Genomic DNA, 24,955 nt, shown 5'->3' with positions numbered 1-24,955 from the left:
TTCTTGCAGGAGTGTGATTGCTCCTTTATTTCAAGACATTTTCTCCCATGGGAAACCTTAACTTTTATTCTATAGTGTAGTTGAATCTTTAAAGACATTGGGACACCATTAAATGTCCCAAAACTTTACTTCCTGAGATTGTGATGCAGTTTTTTGTTCTCTTTGCCTGTTAAACCTTTTAATGGGCAACTCAGCCTTTTCTAAGCTTTTTCCTAATTCACTGTTAATCAGTTTTTTTTATACAGTGTTGGTTTGCTTCAACAGCTGTTTTAAGGCATTTTATATTGTAAGGCAAAGACCTTAGAATATTAAGAGGGAGAACCTCAACAATCCGATGAGGCTGTATGAGCAACAGTGTAGAGCAGGGGTGGCCAACTCCAGGCCTCGAGAGCTGGTGTCCTTTAGGTTTTAGATGTGTCCTTGATCCAACACAGCTGATTCAAATGGCTAAATGATCCCCTCAACATGTCTTGAAGTTCTCCAGAAGCCTGGTAATGAACTAATCATTTGATTCAGGTGTGTTGACCCAGGGTGAGATCAAAAACCTGCAGGATGCCGGCTCTCGAGGCCTGGAGTTGGCCACCCCTGGTGTAGAGGAAAAACTCCCTTTTAACAGGAAGAGAAAGGTTTGAAAGAGAAAAGACAAAAAATGAGCACAAAGTCTTCACAGGGACCGATGACAACAAACAACTGAGTCAAAGTTTTACAAAGTACAAAATTATCACACAACTCAGTTAACTTTTTAATAATCTTAACAAGTATAGGTTCACACTCTGTTTATAACTTTGTGTTATGTAGTTTTGTACATATTCTGTGCGTGCAAGGCAAAAATAACAATGAAGGTAGAAAATAAACTCTCCTCCAGGATAAGAGGAAGGCTCGGGTCAGACATCACAGGGAGGTGAACTGAGGTCTGCTCTTATAAAACACACACACCATTCACAACAACCACCCTGAGAGAAACACAACATTTTCCTCTGATTATATAGTTTTGTTTTTAATCTAGTGACTCTGGAGAAAATTATTTAGCTGACTAAAGGAGTGATTGGATGGATATACGAATATAATATATTCATGTGATCCCACAAAAATGAGTGAGCGGAGCTTTAGTGTCCCATGTATTCAGCTGGAGATTATAAAAAGGCTTAATGTGAAAACAAGGCAAAAAGAAAAATTTAAAATACGAGACTAAAATAAATACTTGTAATAATTTTCAGTGCATATAAATGTGAATGCTTTTTTCCACCTGTTTGGAGATACTTGTACAACCAAAATTTCTTTTAAAAAAATCAATGCAATTCAACGTATGATGCCAAACTCTGAACAGCTCAGGTCAGCTCACCAGTAAACCTCATAGGGTCAGCGTTAGGTGGTATTTTAGCCAAATGCAACACAAACATAGTTTCAGAAACGAGAAGATACTAACTTTCAAATCTTTTGCAAACGTATAAACTTACTGTTGTTCTATTCCATTTGGGTACAAACAGTGAACTTAATCCTAAGTTCTAAATATAGTAGCACCAACCACCTGATGGATCTCAAGAGGTAAATTTTTAATTTTACTTGTACTTGACTAAAAGGTCTTGTGCTGTACTCCTGATTGAATGTTGTTAAAGAAGAATTTCAGCTATCCTTACGTGTCCAAACTAAAGATAAGGCTGAACCGACATATGACAAATGAAAAGAAACTGGGCATGACAGTTGTATGTGAACACTGCAAAAGTAAAGTATTTCTGTTTTATGCATTTGATTTTGAACAACCCTGAACACTTTTAGTTTATGAGGAAATCCAACTCGTATCGTTCTTGACTTTTGGAGGACGAAATCAAAGAATTAAAGTTTGGAGTTCATAGCAACATTGCACAATGCCAAGCAGTTTTCACTGGGCACTACTGTGGTCCTGCAGAGATGTTACATGCTGTGTTGTGCACTGCATGGAAAGGGGAAAAGCAATAGGAATAGACGAGGCCATTTTCACCTCCAGACCATCTATTTCAGTAGTAAAGGATTCACTTCTTGTGCTTACTTAGAAATTAAATCTAATAAAATACACAAACATACAAAACAATTTAGACATACCCAAAGTACCTTTTCCTTGTAGTTGGTCTTAAGCCTGAGTCAGACTAGAATAAAAACAGGATGGCCTATTTGCGAGCAGAAAAACACAGTTGCTGAGAGACAGCACTGTTTTTTGTTTTTGCTGTCAGCAACCATGTGAAAGTAGTTGCTGTGAAGTTGAACATACAGCACCCTTCTCTTAGTCACAAGGCACAGGTCGCCTGTTGGGAGTCAACCTGTCTCCAGACTTGCAATGACTGCCGTCACACTCAAATAGGAAAAAGGTTTCCAAATAACCCTGATCTAGTTTCTAAATACAGACAAACTGACTACAGGTTACAGTCAGTCGGATGATGATGAACACAACTTATCTGCTTCACCAAGTGGAAATATAATCCAACGAATCACACAAACCTGATTTAGTCAGGTTCATGGCTCGCATTTTACTGCAACTTGTGTTGAATTTAATGCCAGATCAACATGCCTGATTTTTGTGTGATAGCTGCTGCTATGAGTGCTCATTTGTTTGGGGAGATGTTAGCAGAACAAGTACACAATCAGCACAGGACCAGCTTAAAGCTGCGAGCCAAGAGCCAGAACGTTGGCTCTGTCCTGTAGATCCTTACTGAGTTGTCATTCTGAGCGTCGAGAGCCAAGCCCCACATGTTCCTGCATTCCAGTGCTTTAGTCACATTTTTACACAGAGACCAGTATACAATGAAAACATTTTGTTTCTCTGCAGCGTGCACACTTTGCTTGACAGGTGCTATTACATAGATTCATGTTTAAATGTTACAATACATAATACTGACTTTAATAAGAACCTAGAATTTAACAGAGTCTGCAGAAAAACCCAGAGAGTGACACAGAAACAGTATCTTCATTAACACAGATGGATCGGGATCTGACAGTAAAATATGTTTTGTGCTCTTTACATCACACATTTGCGCTGCTATGCATAGATTTCAGGTTTAAATAGTTTGTAATAAACCAGCTTTTCTAGCTAAACCCTGCACGCCCCTGAGTGTTGGTCCTCAGGGCCCACACACACAGTTGTATCAGAAGAGCTCACTTTTAAAACAATCCTATTGGTTCTTCTATAGTCCCCCTTTATTTCTGTTTCTTTCTCTGTTTTCAGAGAGAAACACAAGAGCCAAACCTGCTTTTACACTGTGTTATATTTGTTAATACATTACTTGCTGCCTCACTTTTGAGCAGCAAATTTGCACCGCTCTTACTAAAATTCTGATCATTGCTGAAATGAAATAGCTGCATCTTTGTTTGTTCCTAAATGTATAAATTGTAAATTTGCCACATTTATTTACTCTGATTGAGTCAGACCTGCTGTGTAGGGATTCTGCACAATCCATGAACTGCTTATCAAGCTGACTGTTTAAGGTGGGCCGCACCTCACGTCATCATGTATTATGCCTGTGCTGCAAGTGGCTAGTCCATCCTTGCACTTGGTATTCCACTGCTTCACTGAAATTTGCAACACTTAGCAAACAGATTTGCAATTTTTCCCAGTTTATAACAGGTAATTGACATATTATTACAAACGAACTGCATGTAAATGCTAACTTGACCCCAGCTGATTATAGTCTGACTTTTATCTTATTGCCCTTTTATCACTGTCTTAATGGACCAAAGCCACTTTGAAGATGTAACTCACTACACGTGGTTACAGGCCTGGTGCCCATCTTCAAAGACACCATTTGAAAGGCTTGACCACAAGCTGATTGCACACAGATCCAATCACTTTGGTGGCTCCGAGGCCTCCAACCCTAGCGTGACTGTAACTGAAACTAAGCTTAACAATAATGATCACATTAAGTATTGTCATATAGATCAACTCAGCAAATGAACCCTATTCACGTGTTTATAGCAAAAGTGGTGTTTGCACTGATGACCAAAAATCAACAACCGTATATAGAGTTGCATACGTATGTCAAGCAAACTACAACGAGAAAAAAAAAGAGAGGATTTTGAAAATATAATGCAAACTAAAAAACTGCTTCTGAAGGGAAACTGACTTAATATGCTGCCTTCGTCATGAGTATCACTGCCTCTTCATTAAGGCACGTGTAGATCTGCCTATACAATTGCTTTTTATGTAAACATGCTGCTAAAATTTATTCTTATGCTGCATGAGACAGTTGTAGCCTTACTCTTTCTGTGGTCGTTAGGAAAATAAGCAAAGAACAAATATGAAAACAATGTTTTATAGTCTTGATATCTTTTCTTGAACATAATGAACCCAGAGCATGTTAGGCTTGCAGAAGTTAACATGCTGATGTACCCCAGTGAGGAAGGGACCACTATGGCACAATGCAAACCCACAGATTAAACCTACCTCACTAACCCCAAATCCTGCTTCATGGTGGAGGCCTCTAATGAGGCATCTCCCTCAACTTCCAAAAAAAGGATATGCAATATGAGATCTTAATCAGCAGGAGTTCAGTAGTATTAGTGACTAATTACTTATCCCCTTGGCATAATCCAAAAGAGGTTGCCTGGACTCAGAATTCACAGTGTGACCAAGTAATATGATGTAAATAATGTCTCTAAATAACCTTAGTCACAAGTAGATATGAAGTACAAATGTAGTTTCCAGAAACCGAGTCATTTTGTAGAAGGTGACAAAAAGGCAAAGTAAAAAGACATCTGCTATCAGCATGGAGTTTGTAATTCACTTTGAAATCATAACAATTTTAAGTAGTTGTTATTAATGTGCCTGACATGGTGTAATCAAACCAAGTGTGATGTTGTGGTACGCTCAGAAATGTCTTGTTAACAAATTGAATGTTTTTGTGGAAAGTGCATGAAAAAGATTTCAGTCCCGTAGCTGATGAAGCTCATTTCAGACTCTTAACGATGTGTGCAGGTTGATGGAAATGAATTTTATAGGTGACACATATTGTTCAATGCAAAGATGGATGTGATTCAAAAATAATGAGTCTGCAGCAAAATAACAGGATGAAATGCATGATCATTTCTGACATCAGATGAGAGGATGAGCTGTCAACACACTGATACACTCAGCAGACACATGGTTGGTGAACATGTGCCCAGCTAGCTACAGCTAACGATCAGTACATTTAATCTTTGGGGTAAATTTGCACAGACTGCAATAACAAGCCAGCAATGTAATTCATGTGCTTCCACTGTATATATAACTAATATAAATCAAAAATTCACCCCACAGAATAAATGCACCAACTATACAGAAGCTAGCACGCAGGAAGTCGGTACCATCTGGGTGTATCATACCTGTGGTTCTCACACGTTTAACGAGAACACTCCGGACATGAGAGCGATTCTACAGGAGAGTACAATAGTGCAAGTAAAATCATTCATAATTGGATACAAATACCAAAATGTGCAGATATACTCATTTATGATTACTCTTGAGGAATCCCATTAGCCATTTGAAATGTCAAAATGCTGACTCTGGTGGGAAATGTAACATTTAGAGACGAGGACAACTCATTATCAAACCACGCATGTTTGACCATGTAAAAGTTCATCTTTGAAGTTTGAAGTCGTTCTCTTTGTAACTTATGTAAAGATACTTTTAGCTGTTTCCTTTTTTTGAGCTGCTTTATTAAGTGGTTGGCACAACAGATGGATTCATATGTTTGATATGGCACCAGGTTCATGCCAGATGCCCCTGCTGATGCAACCAGCACTGGGAGTACTCCCAGAAGCTGGGTTTGGGGATCTTTCACGTGTAAACCACTTGCTGGCTTATAGTGACTTTTACAGAAAGGCAAGCGAACTGTAGCCCTACCACCCCCCCAAAAAAATCAAAATGAAAAAGTAATAATAAATAAATAAATAAATAAAGCCTACTTTTAAGAAAACAAACAGAATTAGATTAAAACAGCTTCTTGCTGTTGGTTGACTTCTTCACCTCTGCTCTCCTTCCTGGCAGTAAATTTGTAGCATTTTTTTTATCTAATGATTTTTCAGAAAAATGTTCCCCATCAGTGTGACATGGAGCAGTATTACCGCCGCACATGTTTAGGGTTGAGCAGGTTTTTTTTAAAGACTATATTGCTTAATCTACAGTGATGCATCATATTCTACAAAATCACAGGTTTACAGTCTGGCCTGTGAGGTCCACATAAGCTTTTAGTTCATTCAGAGATACAGGCTGACATCTTGATTTATTTACAAAAAATACTTTATTTATAAAAACAATTAGAGCTGGATTAAAAGGCCTGATCGCTGTGTGACATGGTTAACTGCCAATATCTAGAGCAAGATTATATATTATTCTAAGAAGAAAGTGCTGCATTAACAAAACGGCTGGTTATACTTGATCTGATATGATAAAAGATGGCAGGTTATTGCCAATAAACAAGCTTAAACAGCTTATGTTAATGTGTCCGCCGGCCGGGGTGACATTTATTATCAATATTATCTGTTTAATACTTCGATTGTGTAGAAATTGCAGCTTTACTGCCCTCTTGAAATTTCCCACAAAGTGCTGTTCAGTGTTTTAAATGTCAAAATAAAAATTCTGAAATTTACCAGTGGGCAGCCACGTTGGGACCAATTTTAAAATTCAAGTGGTTAATGGGATTTTTCAAATCAATGGCTCCACAAGAACAAACAAACAAAGGTCTAGTGACTGTGATTTTCTACTTATCTGCTGCACTAAAACACTCACACTACTCTCAGATACGCCCTCAGTTCCAGATCGCAGTGATGTCTCAGACCTCTCCCTCCTAAATGTGTTTTCTGCTTAGGTAAGTCAGTCTGTGGATGCTATTCAGACAGAGGGGGCTCAGTTCTTTGGTCTGCTGCCTCTGCCTTCACTGTGTGATGTTTAGAGATGGTCTCTTTCTCTGGTGTGCTGTTTCTCAGATCCACCGGGCTGGGGACCTTCTTCTTGTGGGATGTAGGACTTACTTGGGGGACGTCTGAATATCCAGACGTGACTGGGATTGTGCTGAGGGTCTTTCCTCGAGGTGCTGGGGAGACTAGTAATTTATCTAGAGTTTGGGGCAATGCTGGGGCTGTGCTAGTGGTATTTTTGGGTGGGGGCATCACTGGAGACTTTTCCAGTGTTCGGGTTTGTGGTGGAAGCCTCTCTTGGGTGGGTAAAGCTTTGTCAAATGCATGGCTGGAAAACTGGGTTGCATCTGCTTCATGTAGAGCTTGAGCTGTAAAGGAGGGACACCCTGAGCCTGGGCTTTCACCCTTTCCTTGATGGGGGTGCTTGGTTTCGGCTGCTGTGCTTCCACATCCCATTCTTCCTCGTCTTTCCTGCAGCTCGTCCTTCTGGGGAATGCCCTTCTTATCTTTATCAGTCTCCCTTCCCATGTCACTGGCTGTGAAGATGAATGATATAGATTAATAAGTAATAATAATAAATAATAAAACAAAGAAGGAAAAGGATCGACCAAAAAGGCTAAATTATGAGCATGACTTATGAAGACCTCTCTGTCCTTCTCCACTGGATGGATCTTCAGTGCAGGATGGCAGATCACTTCTGTTGCCTCGGAAACGGATGGGTGACCTCTGTAACACTGCCTTCAGCTCTGAAAAAGAAGGGTATGAGGTTTAATAAAGAGTCAATCATCAATTATCCCTTTCTGGGAGAATACCACACTTAACCTCACGGTGACGAATGGATGAAACATTTTACTCAAAGCCTCACGCAAACCATCACAAGTTGATACACGGACTCTTTTCTAAGCCTGTCTGACAATCACACACACACTCTGGATACATCGGGGCAACTCACGGTTCAGTATCTCTGACATGCGGACTGGAGGAGCCGGACACTGAAACTCTAAATGTCAGGCCCACATCAAACAAGACGCACAAAGTAACATCAGCCTGAGAGGTTACGATGAATTGTGTCTCTGGCCATGAACACTCACTGGGGGTGATAAACTGAAAGTTGTTGACTTTCTCTAATAATCTTTATTTTAATCGCACTTTTCTGAATATTTTTCATTTAACCAGTTGTGGGATTTGCTGTTGCTAGCATTATTTTTCACAGTTTCATCAAACACTGGTGCAAAGCCTCACCTTGTGTCATGGCAAAGGCATCCTCATGGACAGACACAGCTCTACGCTGCGGAGGAGGCTTCATGTGTTGACGTGGCTTAGGAAGACTCTCTGAAAATACACACAATCATTTATTTACACTGACTTGGATTCCAGAGCTGATTTCTCTTTAAAACGCATTGAAAGTTGTATCAGAACCACCACAATTTTGGTTAAATTTCTTTTAATAAGACAGGTAAGACAAACCCTCTGTCACTGATTGTGCTTTTTCAGCGCGATCCTGTGTACCGGGACTTCTCCAGAGAGGTGGGAGTGAAGGAAGCTCCTTTCTAGACGACACGTTCGATGTTCCACCCTGGAAACCGTCCTCGCTTCCATTCTAGGAACGTAATCACCAGATGTTCATTGACACAATTTTGTCTCTGTACGCCACCATTGATTTGAAATCAGCGAATCAGTCAAGAAGGTTTAATTCAAGGGTTTAACAAAAGCACTGCATCAACAGCTATTTTTAAATGCAGTCCTTCATTTTCAGAATGTCAAATATGATCAGACAAAAAGGTGTTTTTCCTCTTAACAGAACAACATGAATGTGAATCATCACCTAGACGCGGCTATCAAAGTGAAAACTCCTGTACTGGTTCTAAACGGGCTAGTTCCTTACAAAATGAAAGAAAGCATAGTTCAGTTAGTTCTGAAAGCACAAAATATTGTTTAAACGTTCTTTTTCAAATTTCAGTTTTCCTTTCTTTTTCTATTGACTAAAGTGTTTTTAGTTATAGGGGTGAGCGATATTTTGAATATACTCGATGTATTGTGAGTTTTCCACACACTATGATTAAAATGGCTACCAGAAAATATGGCAACTGTGGGAGTTTCAGATAAGTGAGAGAATGACACTTGCTGTAGTTTGGATTTCACAAGGAGGATGTCGAACAAAACGCAGTAATTTGCAAAACCTGCCATAAAACTTTGGTAAAAGCAGTACCACGACTTTATTTCACCAGCTGAAAAGTCATCCACTGCATAAAGAAGAGTGTTTTAAACTCTGCATGTCAGCCTCTCCCCACACACCAAAGAAAACCTTAAATGAACCAGCTGTGACACCTGCGACTGTTCTTGGTCACTCGTTTTTAGAGTCACTGTCTAGGCTTATGTTTCTGTAATTTGAGGTCATCACATTAATGACCCCCTGACTGAATTGGCAGTTTGAATGAGTATACCAGTTCAACCATATACCACTATATGGTTGACAATAACATTTGTTTTGGGGGGTTATTTAAACATCGTGATGTCTATAGTGATATTTTCTCATATCGCCCAGCCCTACTTAGTTACCTAATATATAATCAAACAATAATAGCTTTGTATACAGTCTCACCTTCTGAATGATCTTATTGCCAACAATAAAATGAAATATACTACCTGTCTTGTAGTCTCCTCTGGCCTGCCATCATGTTTTCCTCCTTCCAGCCGCTCCACTGGGCTGCTGGAAGGAGGAGCAGAAGAGGGACGAGCTCCTCCTGCAGCAGCCAGGGTGGAGAGAGGAGGTCTGGCTGAGATGGCAGGTTTGGGTGGCAGGGGGCCAATAGGACGCTCTGGGAGGGCGGGCTTTGGAGGAAGGAGAGGATCTGGTTGAACGGGGTGCAGAGATCTGATCGGATGCCTGGGATCAGCTGGGAAGCAGGGTGAAAGGGACATTGCAAGTGTTCCCAGTTAGTGCCCATAGTTTGGACAGATGTTTAAAAGGATGTAGATTATACACAGAAAGCATGGCATACTAGTACAGAACTTCCTGTGTTCTCATATCACAGGCCTAGATACATCAGACTGGTTACACTACAGAAACAAGTTTATGATGTCACTCACTGTCCAGTGTCCCATGTCCACCAAAACTAAAACCTCCAAAGACTAAACTTTGCTGTTTACATATAGTACATTACAACATGATATCCAGACTATGTTCAACTTTATTATAAAGCATTATAAAGTTGTTCTTTTAAATACATATGATGCTGACGCTGGGTGTGGTCTGTGGCTCCGCAGACAGAGCTGACAATGATTGTTTAATCCTGCCTCTATTATTTCAGTAGCACGCCGGCACCTTGGAGGGGAGGTACGAGCTGACGCTGGGATGGGTAGCGGGACAGCTGGAACCACATGACAGTCTGAAAAAACAAACTGTGTAAACAAGTTCACTCTGTAAATAAGGACACTTGAGCCACATCGTTTGTGCACATCCCTAACCCTAACCCTAGCACGTGCTGGGTCCCTGTAACAGCTGAAGAGTGTTACAGTGGCACCCAACATCCCAACACATGATGTTAGACCCATAGCCCGTGCAGCAGATGCACGTCCTGGCTCAAATGCACCAGGAGCAGGCAGCCGCACAGCGTGAGCAGCTGACTCATGTACAGAGTTCTGGTAAGATGCCAAGGGGGTACACGGCAGGCTATGGTGGACTCGGGCTACACGCAGACCTCAGTCCACCAAAACCTGGCTCGGCCGGGAGTGTTGTTGGAGGCAATATTCATAGAGGTCAGATGTGTGCATGGGGACATAGACCGCTAGAAATGAGAAACAGTGGCAAATGCATAAAGTTACGGCTGCAGTTATCTTCCACCCAACACATCCCTTAATTCTGGGACAGAATTCCCTGTGCAAGCGGATATTGCTTCCAGTGGATTATGCAGCTCAACATCCTGAAGCAGTGCTGCTGCACACCTTTTCTGCAAAGGGTGTGGCACAGGCACAAATTCACCTCATTGGTTGTGCATGTCTGACTGTGCTGGGGTCCTGTAACAGCTGACAAGTGTTACAGATCCATATTTCAATTTTTTACAAAATACGTGAAAACTGGTCGATCATCACTGACTTCTTCATGCTGGTGCATTGTCCCACACAGCAATACCGTGGGTTTTTGTTTTTTTTTGCTGAACTGGCTCTTCCAAGCTATAGATTGAGATTATAATTTATATGTAGACATGAGCAAGGAAATATTGATACCTGATGAAGTGGACATAGTCCTGGGCTTCATGTATGTGGGAGGTGGTTCAGGTTTGTCAAGAATAGCACCTGAGGGACAGTGACAGGACAGTAGAAGACAGTGAATATTACGAATAATATGTGAATCCTACAGCTTATCACACAGCTCTAGATGGCAGATCTTAAAACAAGGATTAGTAGTGATGACTCAAACAAAATAAGAAGAGTGATGGAAAAAAAACAATATTTATAAAACTATATGAAACACATAGACTCGAATGTTCTGTTAAAGAATTAAACTAAATTTGATTTATAACCATGTACACTAAAAAGGTTGGAAGACAGTGTGTTACTTAATCAGAATACTTCAATTTGAGTTCAATTCAATTTTATTTATATAGCGCCAAATCACACCAACAGTTGTTTCAAGGCGCTTTGTATTGTAAGGTAGACCTTACAATAATACATACAGAGAAAAACCCAACAATTATATGACCCCCTGTGAGCAAGCACTTTGGCGACAGTGGGAGGGAAAGTGGATGGTAAGTTATAAATGACAAATGGATTGGCCTTTACGTAGTGAACTTAAAGGGCATTACACTGCACACAACACTGAGTTGCACACTGACAACCACACACACAAACACACTTATACACAACATATATTTTTTATGGTAGAGATATTTATGCAAAAACACTTACCATCAGAGTTGGCCTTTCTCAGCTCTTCATCTTTATTCTGTAAAAGAGGAATTAGTCTTATTTTTGTCTTATGTATTTTCGTGTAGCCAGATCTTGCTTGAAAAGGAGATTTGAATTTCAAGGCCCTCCTGGTTAAATGAAGGTTAAATAAATAAATAAAAAAGATAAATATGAGGTAGTTGGGATTTTACTATTCACCTTTGTTTTCTCTTCCAACCATTTTTGTCTATTTTGCTGGTTTGGGTCATTCCAATAAAAGCAGTGAAAACTTGAAAAAGTTGAAACCTGTTTTTCATTGTAGTAACTTTCTTGTACTCTTTAAAACAAAGTTATAATTTAACGTCATACTATGAAAACTGACCAAGTTACTGGTTTTCAAAGTGCACAGGTATGGGCTGCAATTTGGTGCTTTTTGCTCTATATTTTCCAGCATTTTTGAACCAGATTATCCACATAAACATATTAGGGCAGAAGAACACAGGTCACCTACTAATCAGAAGGTCCCCATCTGCTCCAGTCTACATGCCAAATATCCTTGGGCAAGATACTAACCCCGGTTGCTCTCTGATGCATCCATCAGAGTGTAAGTGTGTGCGAATGTTAGAAAGTGCACAGGAAAAAGTGCTTGTGGTGTAAATGAGACAAACTGTGTAAAGCACTTTGGGTGTTCAGATAGAGTAGGAAAGCATTTTCTCAGTGTCAGTGTGAAAACTGCCATTACTGCTGCTTTCTATTCCCATTAATAGCACTAGCCTACTACAGAGGAGTGGAAATGTCTGTTAAGTTAAAGGTAATTTTAGATCTACATATTTCTTTGAATCATAAAACTATGATGATATACTATTTAATTACAAAACTACTGGGACACTGCCTGGCTGCCTGGTAGGATGATGACAATACTCAGTCAGCCTGTTATGGCTCAGGGGTAAAAACTGTGAAGTTTCCACACTCATCTGTAATGTACGTTTAATGAGAGTAGACTCAATGAATATGGAAAAATTGAGATATGTGGTTTTTCTTAAGACATTCCAACCTATCATCCATTTTCTTAATCAATCACTCATTAAATGGGAAAAATAATTGAATGAGACTGAATCACTTTTGTTTTCTGGCAAACTTTCAAAATGGGATGTGGGAGAATGTGTGAGGAGTGTTTCTCACAATTTAAAAAGATAAAAAATAAAAGAGGTGCGGTAGTCCTGCATATAAAATATTTAAGGCAAACAATGTTCAGATTAATATGTTTACACACACATGCGCACTCCCCCATTTACCTGGCTCATCTTGGTTTCAGCAGGTGGAGTTTTGGCCACGCCCATTCTGTGCAACATCACCTGAAGCTTCTGCTCAAAACTAGATGTGCTCTCCGAAGCATGTTTCTGAAAGACAGTACAGAAACACTTAGAACAATAACTGTTCCCTCACACACACACAGGCACTGGCTTGGCTTGGTTCCGTTGGTATTATTTGAAAACTGTCAATATAAAGATTGAGAGTAGAGTAGATGTTTTATGAGAATGGGCATGAAGCCCTACTAGAATTTTACTAATAGTATCACTGTGTTAACACACGAGCACAGCAAAGACGCGACTGTGTTGTTGTACTGGTCATATCCAGGCGACGAAAGTGATAACGTGGTAAATTTATCATAGCAACAGGTAGACCTTTGAGGAAGCGTTTACTCTGTATCAACAACAAATAGCATCATTTACAATATAAAATGGGAGCAGGTCAAAGAACAGGGAAAGGTTCTACCTTAATATGCTAAGATTAGACTTAAAACAAGAGAAATTCAAAATAAAGGCTTGTCTCTGACATTAGCTTTTTTAGAAACCTTGGTTCCCATCGAGATTCATCTCATAATTTACTGTTATTATGATGTTACAGGTATCACAAGACTGACCTTAGTGGGTGTATCCTTGTCATCAGTCTCTAATCCCGTCAACAGTATGAGACTTTGGCTCTTTCCCTCTCTCAGTGCCCTCTTGGTCACTTTTAGTCTCCTCTCTCCATATGGAGTCCCTACCAGCTGCTTGTCCTGCTCAGTCAGAGTGCGAGTGACCACAGGACTGGGCATGCGAGCTGGCAAGACAGGAGCTGCCTCTTCCTCCAGATTGGAAAGTACAGTAGTCGTGAGATCAGGGCTTGTTGTGATGGTGGGATACAAGGGAGTGGTCTCACTGGGTGGCATCATCATGGTTAACGTCTGGGCAGGCGATCTCTTTTCCCGCACATCGCCTGCAAGATGTTGGCTGGTGGCGGAGATTCCTTCTGTGGTGGTGGCATCATTAGAAATGTTAGCATCCTCCACTGACCTTGCCCCTCTCTCCTTCTCTCTCTCCTTGTCCCTCTCCCTCTCCCTCTCCCTTTCTTTGGCCTCACGGAGGGGTCGAATGAGGTCTGCAATGGAGGTCCTTTTGACCTTCACCCCTTCTCCTCCTCCTCCCTCTCCCCCACTTGCCTTGGTGGCTCGGGCAACTCGAGCCCTCTTGAAGGCGAAGAAGTCACCAAACTTTTTCTTGATATTTTTGGTGGGAAGTGTGGTGGTGGTGGTGGTGGTGACGGAAGAAAAGGTGGATGGAATGGAGGTAGAGAGGGGTGGAACATCAGTGGATGTGAAGGACATGTCAGTGGATGCATAGGGTGAAGTGAGAGTGGTGGTAGAGGAGGTGATAATGTCAGACGTAGAGGACAAGGGGGTTGAGACTGAGGGGGTGGAGCTTGACTCTGGGGGAGTGGCTTGGGCAGGGTTTGACTCCTCCCACTGGCCTTTTCTGCAGCAGGAAAACAGCAGAAAGAGCAACAGACAAGAAGAGACATTCAGTACTACAACTACTGGTACAGGACCAAAGACATGCTGAGCTCAGGCACACAGCTAACATGCATGCAAACATCACACAGGGCAAAAACAGCTCCGACAGATTGACAAAAAACCTGGAAGCTACGTCTGGACTTCCATGTAATATGCTTAAAATTTGCTTCACCCGTTGGTTAAATAAATACATATATTAGTCCAATCATGGCTCTGGTCCTGAGTGGATATGAGCCCGGTCAGGTCTATGTAGTTTTGTCTTTACTTCGGGAGAGTTAGCTTAGTATAGAGAAAATGAAGGACGCTAACACCAAAGGGAAAGACATTTGTTTGAAGTTCACACCTGCTACACCAACATAACATGTTGTTGTCAACACAGCAACAGAGCTGTTCTGACCTGGTGCTGCTAATGCTCAACGAAAGGGTTGCAGAAGCCTGGGTTTGAGTCCATCCCAGATCATGCCCTCCACATTATTCCACGTTGCTCTCTTCCTACTTTCCTGTCTGCTGTGTAAAAGCTAAAAATGCTACAAACTGCTGTTCTGACATGGCAATTCTGGTGTAATGGCTCTTATATGGTCTTAATTCAACCAGCTGATTCTTACATTTACTGGAAGAGTCGATTTTTTTCAATCACGGATGTTTACATTAAGCCTGAGTAATAATTAACATGTAAATCGCACACACGGAGTGGTCAGGAATCAGGCTGGGTCAATCTGATTTACTGGTGTTCAAAATGCTCTAGTGAGAGTACTGACAGAGATTTGCATAGGTGTGAATGTGAGTGCGAATGGTTGTCTGTCTCTATGTGTTAGGCCTGCGACAGACTGGCGACCTGTCCAGCGTGTGCCCTGCCTTTCGCCCTATGGTAGCGGGGATAGGCTCCAGCCCCCCTGTTACCCTGATAAGGATAAGCAAAAGAATGTGGATGGATATAATATATTGTATTATTACATTTAATTGAGTCTGTTTCTGTAACCACATAATTTCCTTAGGGATTAATAAAGTATTCTGATCCTAATGTGACACAAAATAAAATCTTGCATGTGTACAAGTTGATTCAGCTGCCAGAGCTTTAACAGCATGTCACAGTCTCCTTCAGTGAATAGAGCTGCCTCAGGTGTTACCATGTTTAAGAGGCAAGTTTGGATTTGAGGATATTTAGAGAATTGCATCCTGACTTAAGACCAGAATGGGCTCTAGTTACTACAGGAACATATCGGTAGACCCCATATACATTGAGGTCCAAAACACTTGTAGGCAGTCTGTGATGGTATACCCTGAAGACATATCTCCATTTGAAGGGAAGACTGGAGTGGGGGGTGAGATCATCATTGTCCCCGCTTTCATAAGGATTCCCACGGTACAAAATTAGTAAGATAAGGCTGACTTGCACAGCAGAGTACAGTACAGAAATGATTATGTTTTGTTTTAATTGGCTTTGTTTAGCCAGTTTTATTTCACTCAATTAAGTGTGGATGAGTTGCTGTCCAACATTTAGTCCATATTCTCATCTCCACACTTTCTCGCTGCCTCCTCTCCTCTTCGTTATAGCCAACATTAGCAAAGTTTCCACTGACACCCTGTTGGCCAACAGCATTAGAGGCAGTCGGTGTTAACCTGGGGCCCAACTGATCCACACTGGTGCAGTGGTAAGCACCATTGTTTCAGCAAGAAGGTCCCTTGTCTGAATCTCCTGATCTCTGGAGCTTTTCTGTGTGGCACTAACCAGTAAATCTAAATTGTCTGTGGGTAGATAAAGTGTAGCACCATATGGCTATGATTAAATATACCTGGGCACCTTGAATAGTCCGTATATTACCAAAGCACAAACCTGTAGTCATGACATCACATTTAACAGCTGTGAAGAACACAGCCTCATTACAACCACTTCAGCAAATGGACGCTGAAAGAAATGTCAGCTGTCTGTGAACAGTAATTAAAAACACTAACACTAAAAAAAGAATCTGGTATGAAGAATTTAAAGGTTATTGACCAGCAGTCAGTGGATGGCTGAAGAAAGAGCGCCACCATCCCTGTATACGGATGGGGGACTCGCCCTTTACATAACCTGTCATGCCATTGCCCCACACCAGTTATATTAAAAAAGAAAGACAGTGAAATACAGTTGAAAGCCCCGGATGTCATGATCTGAGTTGATTGTGTTGTTTTCTTTCCAAAACTCCATCTCCTTAGAGACTGTGTCTGCTCCCAGACCACCAAAAACAAACCAAAAATTAGCAAAAAACATTAAAATATCACAAAGGAAGAACAATATTATCAACAACTGCACCAAAAAGTAAAACAGTGAAATGTGGATTATTAAACATTATGTCTCTGTTTTGAATAAATAATGGATCAACACACCGATTTACTCTGCCTTACAGAAACCTGGTTAAAGCAGGATGATTATGTTAATTTAAATGAATCCACACCCCCGGGTCATTCTAACCATCAGAAACCTCGAAGCACAGGCCGAGGGGGCGGTGAGAAACTCTCTGAATATAACAGAGTTTCCTTCACTCCATCTTATTAACCAACCAAAGACCCAGAAAGTTTTATTTCATTTAAAAGACCGACGCTTAGCCTTATCAACCCTAGCTGGATAACCTAAAACTGGAAAACTTATTTGCTGTTAACTATCGTCCACCTGGTCCTTACTCAGAGTCAGTGGGTCTATCTGATCTCTTAGACTTTTTATTTCATTTAGTGCTCATCTATAAAATAATTATTGTGGGGGATTTTAATACCATGTAGATGTAAAAATGACAGCCTCAACACAACATTTAATCTATTATTAGACTTAATTTGATTCTCTCAAAATGTAAAATAAACCCACCCACCACTTTAATCACAGTCTAGATCTTGTTCTGACATATGGTATTGAAACAGAACATTTAACAATATTCCCTGAAAACCATCTTTTGAGCTTTTGAGCCAAGCATACCCTTAAACCTAACCTTATCTGGTAATGCCGGATGGTTGCCCTCCCTGAGCCTGGGTCTGCTGGAGGTTCCTTCCTGTTGAGAGAGAGTTTTTCCTTCCCGCAAGTACTTGCTCTTAGGGGGTCGTCCGATTGCTGGGGTTTCTCTTTATTATTCTAGGGTCTTTACTTTACAATACAAAGCGCCTTGAGGCCACTGTTATTAGGATTTGGTGCTTTAGGAATCAAAGTGAACTGAACTGATTTGTTTTCCTTGCCTTCTTAGTGTTCCTTTGTGTCAAGTTTCTGAGAATATGTTTAGAAAGTTACTTCCTGTTTTACTTTGTTAGTAGGGCTGGGCCATATTATACCGTTCACGGTAATACCGGTATAATGTTAGGCAACGATAGGAAAATGAAATATCGCGATAGAATGGGAGTAAAACGCGCATGCGCGGTGCCTTTGTTTTCATACGCACATGGCCGATTGTTGAGTGAAACAGATGAACCAGAATTGGTTTGTAAAAACGGTGCAACTTCCGTGATGTGGAACTGGTTTGGTGTTTGTCTGTCAGATACACAACAAAGCACATTTTTTTGCAGAACATGCAAGCGGCCGTTGTTATTGTCATATTTGTCGGACTAAGATGCTCTTAAATCTGGGAGTAATCTGGGTCCTAAACTCCGTATGCTTCAGGTCAAACAACACTGCAGCATCACTTAGAGTTAAAAACTGTCTAAATTCTTTCATCTTTAATAAAACGATCAGCATTGCTGCTTTACCAGGTGTAACTATAAAGTTTAACTTCCAGGCATCCATGAAAACAAAAGTTATTACATTTAACGGAGTTAGAAGTTAGCAGGAAGCTAGCGGAAGTTAGCTCGCTAGTTTCGCTAGTTACCTAAGCATGATATAGCATGTTCTGACTGAGAGATTTCTGAAAAAAATCAAACGTACAGCTCTGCTATCACTTCCAACATAAATGAAGACAGGAAACTAAACAGCAGTGACGTTTGTAGGGTTACTGAAGTTGGGCTAGCTGGTATATAATTATGTGCTACGTGATCGCTAGCGACACAGCTATGTTAGCATAACATACACAGTGAAGCTGGAGGACGAACACTAACACTTTTCCACTTATAAAAGTTAACGTGAAGGTTCCTCATGGTTAGAGACAAATGCAATCGCATGGCAGGATGCTGTAAACGGACCAAACTTCAGTCAGGAGAACAACTGAGATAATCCATCCACAATACGAGGTTAGTCATTAATATACTGCAACAACATGGGAATAGAGCAGCTGCCAGAGAATTCAACATTAATGAATCAATGGTACAGAAGTGGAGGAAGCAAGAAGAATGAGTTTAATAAAGTTTGATTTATCTGACTGCTTTGTTTCGCTTAATGTGCCTTATAATCCCGTGCACCTTATGGTCCGAAAAATGCGTACTGCACACTGCAGTTTAATGTTGCAAAGCACCTCTTTTTAACTTCAGTGGATATTATACATGGTTATGCTCAGGATATGTCAGCCCATTTCTACTGGAAATGCCTTTTGGTTAAACTTTCAGCAAGGAATTTGCATTTGCACTGTTACATTTTTATAAAGCTTTAATGTACATAAAAACCAGCTTCTTGTTTAAGTGAAAATAAATGGAAGGTTGTCTTTTTGCGCTAGTAATGTTGTGGAGTTGTATTTTGTCTCGCATCAATTATATCGTCGGTTATATCGTTATCGCAAATTTTCAAATATATATCGTGATAAATATTTTTGGCCATATCGCCCTGCTCTATTTGTTAGGTCACATATTTCTCTTTGCACCTGCCAGTTACACGAGTTTCATTTCACAAAAATATATCTGAATAAGATCTGATACAATCCTCATGACTGGGTTAAGACAATGTCATCAAAAGTATGGATGTTGGATGAAATGTGCTCGACTAGGGATCAAAATGGTCCAAGGGAGAGATGCCTGTCATTGTATTCTAATCACGTGTGCTTACACTATGACTTCGTCATTACTGCCCATAGTGTTCGTATGGGAGTCAGATGAATATTTTCTGTGTTACAACATTGTAATTATATGTCATCTCTGTAGTAGAACAAAATCTCTACTGAGTCAGGTTTGAGATTATCAACGGATGAAAAATAAACAGCCATAGTTCCCTGTCTTGGGATTCAAAGGGAGTTTTTTCCTCTTTTCTCTTTTCTGACAGGTTGTCCTCACACTTAGTGTTTCTAGAATTTAAATACCAATGATCTAATCAAAACAATTGCAAAAGACATCGTTTGATGATATTGTGAAGTGGAGGGGATCATGGAAGGTATAGTCCTGAAAACAGCTTTAAAAACATTTAACTTTGTGATGTTATGACAATACTGTGTGCAGTGGGTGCCTAGTGTGAGTAATAGGGAAAAAAAACAACGTTGGCAGCATTAGTCCAAGCTCAAGGAGCAGCACTTCATGCAGACTAAAGAGCTGTTAGGGTGCAGCTTATAACATTTATAGGGTCACTGATCATCTGTACCTGTAAGCCAGCTATATGACTTAGGAATATATTACCTAGAATGTCAATATAGAGAATTTAAAGATTTGGAGAATTTACATTTTTGAAATTCAGTTTACAGTCTGTTTAATACTAATTTTCTTGTTGAAATTTGCTGACTGAAAAAACAACACAATAAGGAAAACTGTCATAAATCTAATAACCTCAGGTTGTCATAATAACCTTTATTTAATCTCCTCCTTATCCTTTCATTCAGCTCGAGAAAACTGTGTGTACACCTCAGTCATCACATGTGGTGTCTGGTATTCATGTACAAATATTGTGTGTGTGAAATGTTGTGTGTGTATATGCATGGTTGTATGTTTGTATCTGACTCAGGTCAATGTATTTATTTGTGTATTTAATTATATATAAGGAAGCCCATAGGCTTCCACAGTAGTGGTTGCTAGTCTTCCTGGGGTCCAAGTCATCAAGTATAATCTAATAAAACATTACACAATAAAGCAGATGTAAAGATGTCCACATGATTTGGCTCTTACATCCACAGTAAGGTTTTACAATTGTAAAAATATCAGCATGCAAATATCAATAACATTGAGGCACAATACAGACGAATCAAAAACAGGTCACAGCATTGCCCTCTTACAATATTTACAATAATTCAAAACTGTGTAAATGGACTTTTAATTTTTTTTATTATGAATAGTAGCTAGTTCTCTAATTGCATAAAGCAGTTTGTTACACTTAAAAGATGATCTAAATTTGAAACAGAGAGTTTCAAAAAATTAGTTTTGGCTCGAGGAATAACTACATTTTTTCTTAAAAATCTTGTAGCATAATTGTGTATTTCATCTGGTTGACTTTCTTTGATCTCTACTCATTTATCCTGATCATCATCATCATAACTCCAGTTGAGCACTGCATTTTGGTAATAGCCAAATTAACTATATTAATTTTTCAGCAATAGTAAATTTCAACTACTTGACAGTATACGATATACTGCGATATACTGCTGAAAATTAAGTAGTTCAATTTTAAATTCAAGTTAATAATTGGTGAAGAGTAATGCATTCCTTGTGCATGTGTGTGTGTGTGTGTGTGTGTGTGTGTGTGTGTGTGTGTGTGTGTGTGTTAGGTCAACTCACAGTGCATAGTCAGGGATGATTTTTTTGGTGAAGAACTCCTCCACTCCTTCATCCACTCTGCCCATCTCCTCACTAGCTTCATTCTCCACCTTTGACACCGCCTCCTGTAAGCAATACAATATAATGTACAGTATGCAAACCATGCATTGTGTGTAGCTGTGCTTGCATTTTCATTCTCCTCACTGTCAGACAGACACCAGGGATTTGAAGCCTTGAAAAAAAAAGGATCATTTTTGTTGCCACCTAGGGGCACACCGATAATGTGTTGGCTAAAAAACAAACAAACACATTTTCTGTTAGAAATGAAGTAAGCTAACAAATACTAGGAATGTCAAGCCGTATCTTTCATGTGGACTTTCCACAGACTGGTTGTTGCACATAATCTGTACACTGCCTCCATCTGACCACTAAATGCAGACACACAGAGCCTGGGGTGGAGCGGACAGCGAGCGGGCTTAGCATAGTTGCCTCTTCGTTCAAACCTTCACGTTCTAAGTTTCTCTTACAGTCCAGTGACATGCAGGACAGGCCTGCGTATCACTGGACTGTGGGTCACTGGGTCGTGATTCTAAATTGAACATTAGTATTGATGTGAGTGTGTGTGGGAGAGCTTCACAAGTAGTGGACTAAGGCTGCTGTCAGAGCATCAAGAGCATCTATGCACAGATGTCTTTAGGAAAGTTGTTACAACTGTTACAATCCAAGTATCAGGCTGCTCCTGAACCACAGGCAACATGAGAAGCATCTTTACCTGGGCTTGACTTAGAAATCATGCTGCTAGAGTGTGGAATAAGAGTGGAGAGGCACCGAATCCAAGAGGTTTTAAGTTCAGTGTAATGTTGTCTGCTGGTGTTGGTGGTGGTTGGTCAATACTGTTTTTATATCCAAAATCAACACAACTATCTACCAGGATATTTAGACCACTTCATGCTCCCATCTGCTGACAAGCTTTATGGACATACTGACTTCCAGCAGGGCTTGCCATCTGTCAACGGTGCTGACTTTCTGTGGAATTACTATAGACTATATAAAAGCTTACATTTTGAATTAAATGACAAAAAGAACCCCAAAAAAACAAACACTGGAAACAATGAACATCGAATGTATCTCTTTTTGTATACTTTTGCAGCTTTTATCAGTTGTCAGCCTTTTGGCTAAGATCAAGTGTTCTTATCACTGTAATATCTGATAGGCGCCAGTTCGAGGGCAGCGTATTAAACACTTCTTCCGTTCGCTCCACGCATCAACCCGGTATTGTCGCGCTTCTGGAAACACTGCCCAATTTCCACAATTTCACTGTACATGCAGTTTGACAATCAAGGGTTATTCTGCTCTTTAAATTATTTTTTAAAATCTTCAGTTTTCCCATAAACCAATCAGATCATCACCTGTTTGTTTCAAAGTCTAGCTAAAGGGTGAAGTGAATTTATCTGGAGTATGATGAAGCCAGACTGAGAAATGCTGTTCATTGTGAGCCACATGTAAGAGATTTGTTCATTGTGCATTGTCATGTAGGTGACCATGTACTGTATTTACCACACTGTCATATTCAATCAAAGGTTTTCTTCTCTCTGATAGAAGTCGTATCAAAACATCGCCTCAAAATTGAGTTAAATTAAACTCCATATCAACCGAACTCCTTTGTCATTGCTATTAGTCACTAAATTTCATTGCCATTCCATGTCAATTATAGGTCCCATATTGCTACTTTTCTTTTCCTGTGTGTAGGTCCCTGAATTCGTATCATGTCCTAGTCCCTTCTTTCTCTTTTTATTCACCTTTTAACTCTGCATTAATTTCTTACCTGGTCATTCAAAGTAAAAGAGTATAATTTTGCAAAGAGCTTCTGTTCCTCCTACTTTGATATTGTTACTGTAATTATAAGGATTATAAAGGGAAATCCTACCATGTTGTATGAAATGAAAGTACTGTGTCTTAAAGAAACATTCAGTTAATTAGCACACTGCTGTAAGTTCCTCATCCTATTCAACAGTCTTGAAATGCATTCTTTTAATTTCCCATATATTCTAACTTTATTACAGTTCATGTAGTCTTGATTAAAATACAACTATGGAATCACTGTGCATTCCTATTGTAATCTAACATGACTATTCACTCCACACATTTCAGCTATTCTGTTGAGTTTTGAAATAGACTGTTCATACATTTGCTGTGAACTGTGCAATAACAAGCTGCACTTCAGGACAGCTCAAATTCTAACTAGGTCAAGCCCACTCTGCACAAAAAAATACTTACAATAGTAGGATTGCAGCAGTGTTAAAACAAAGTATTTTTCTAATCCCTTCCATGTTGAAAATTTAATTTAACATTGTTCTTTCTGTACATTGTACATGTGGCAGCACATAACAAAGGATTACCTTATAAAAAATACACTCCCGTTAGTTGTGCTGCACGAGTACAACAGAAAAGCAGCTGGATTTCAATGAAAATTTTTTAGACCTATAAGCTACACTGTTACAATCGAAGCATAATTCACTGCCTAACAACAAAGCTGAAAAGTAGCATTTTGGCTAATAGTAGCTTAATGTAGTGCTGGGGTGTGTCCAGAGGGAGGACGTGGGGTGGCACACCCTCACCCAAAAAGAACATGGACATGTAATGGTAAACCAGTTTCTGCTCATTTGTCTTTGCCCCCTCCCCTCCAGCTTTGCATGCCTCCACCTCCTCCCACAAAACAGCTTGAGAAATCTATCCCAACAGCTAAAATCCAGTGAGTTGGATAAATACTAGGGCTGCACGATTAATCGTTAGAAAATCGCGATCTCGATTCATACTTATGTGCGATCTCATTTCCAAATGACAACGATTAAAAAAAAATAAAAATAAAAAATAAAAAAAAAGACGACGACGATTGTACCGCATTTTGATCCGGGACGTAATCTGCATGAAAACAAGCGCTCACTCTTCCTGCTCAACAAATGACAAGGGCGGAGCCTTATACCACGTGATACAGAAGCTGTGCCGTGTGATGCTAAAATTAGCAGGGAAAAAACAACGGAGAGCACGTCAGGGATGACGAGAAAGTGACAGGAGAAAATCCGTCCCTGTCAACCACCCAAACATCAATAACGGGAACCTTATACAGCGCTTCATTTAGGAAAATGATCAACACCCTAGACACACGCTACACAGTGCCGTCCCACAACTATTTTTCTATTGTTGCACTACCTGCTCTATGCACGCAGTGTCGAGCAACGGTGGAGACGGAATTTCAAGCAGTACAACATTTTGCGGCAACAACAAAACTGAGACATTTGTTGTTTTTATGTTTATTTATTGTTTTTATGTTCAGTCTCAACTGTTACGAAGTTGATGTGCAGTTAATAAGTGCAATAAATATTTATACTGGAAAAGAAAATCGTGAGAGAATCGTGATCTCAATTCTAAGCCAAAAAATCGTGATTCTCATTTTATGCAAAATCGTGCAGCCCTAATAAATACTATCAAATTCCCTGCCAGAAGTGGCTTCCTGGAAGTGACTGAATGAGACACAATAACCTGGTGGCTGAGGTGACAGCTGATCAATCTCCCCCTAGACTGTGGATTCCTGTATGCCTAATCCTCTCCAGCAATCACATGGAGTATGTATGTTTGGATATTTTTGATGCTTTTGAGACTCTGTTGGTTCTTGGCTAAAACACAATCTCCTAATTCACTGGGCATCTCAAAAAGTAATCAAGTCTCCACTCCCATGACATGTGTCTACAATCTCCTTCTCCCACAGGTGAAGTGTCTCCCAGGGTCAAGTTTCAGACTCTTGACCTATTCACTGTTCCA

The 24,955-nt window shown here is 40.1% G+C and overlaps 1 protein-coding gene across 1 annotated transcript in view; it reads right to left on the bottom strand.

Annotated features, from left to right (window-relative positions):
• Positions 1-729: 729 nt before the first annotated feature.
• Positions 730-24,955, bottom strand: part of carmil2 (capping protein regulator and myosin 1 linker 2) — a 63,156-nt gene continuing 38,930 nt past the window's right edge. Inside the window, exons 32-41 of the mRNA XM_086299696.1 lie at positions 21,158-21,261; positions 13,673-14,543; positions 13,044-13,148; positions 11,770-11,806; positions 11,089-11,157; positions 9,508-9,758; positions 8,329-8,461; positions 8,104-8,193; positions 7,506-7,607; positions 730-7,397 (exon numbers count right to left, since the gene is read on the bottom strand). Coding sequence (XP_086155822.1) covers positions 6,832-7,397; positions 7,506-7,607; positions 8,104-8,193; positions 8,329-8,461; positions 9,508-9,758; positions 11,089-11,157; positions 11,770-11,806; positions 13,044-13,148; positions 13,673-14,543; positions 21,158-21,261 — 2,328 coding nt within the window. The 3' untranslated portion in view covers positions 730-6,831. The remainder of the gene's footprint in view (positions 7,398-7,505; positions 7,608-8,103; positions 8,194-8,328; positions 8,462-9,507; positions 9,759-11,088; positions 11,158-11,769; positions 11,807-13,043; positions 13,149-13,672; positions 14,544-21,157; positions 21,262-24,955) is intronic.

The sequence above is a fragment of the Aulonocara sp. 'chitande type north' Nkhata Bay genome, linkage group LG7 (genome assembly GCF_057382095.1).
Source record: "Aulonocara sp. 'chitande type north' Nkhata Bay isolate Kocher_YH1m ecotype deep benthic linkage group LG7, A_spYH_male_GT1.1, whole genome shotgun sequence".
Taxonomy (NCBI): Eukaryota; Metazoa; Chordata; class Actinopteri; order Cichliformes; family Cichlidae; genus Aulonocara; species Aulonocara sp. 'chitande type north' Nkhata Bay.
The sequence above is the reverse complement of the archived record's forward strand: the minus strand, read 5'-3'. Positions and strand labels throughout refer to the sequence as shown.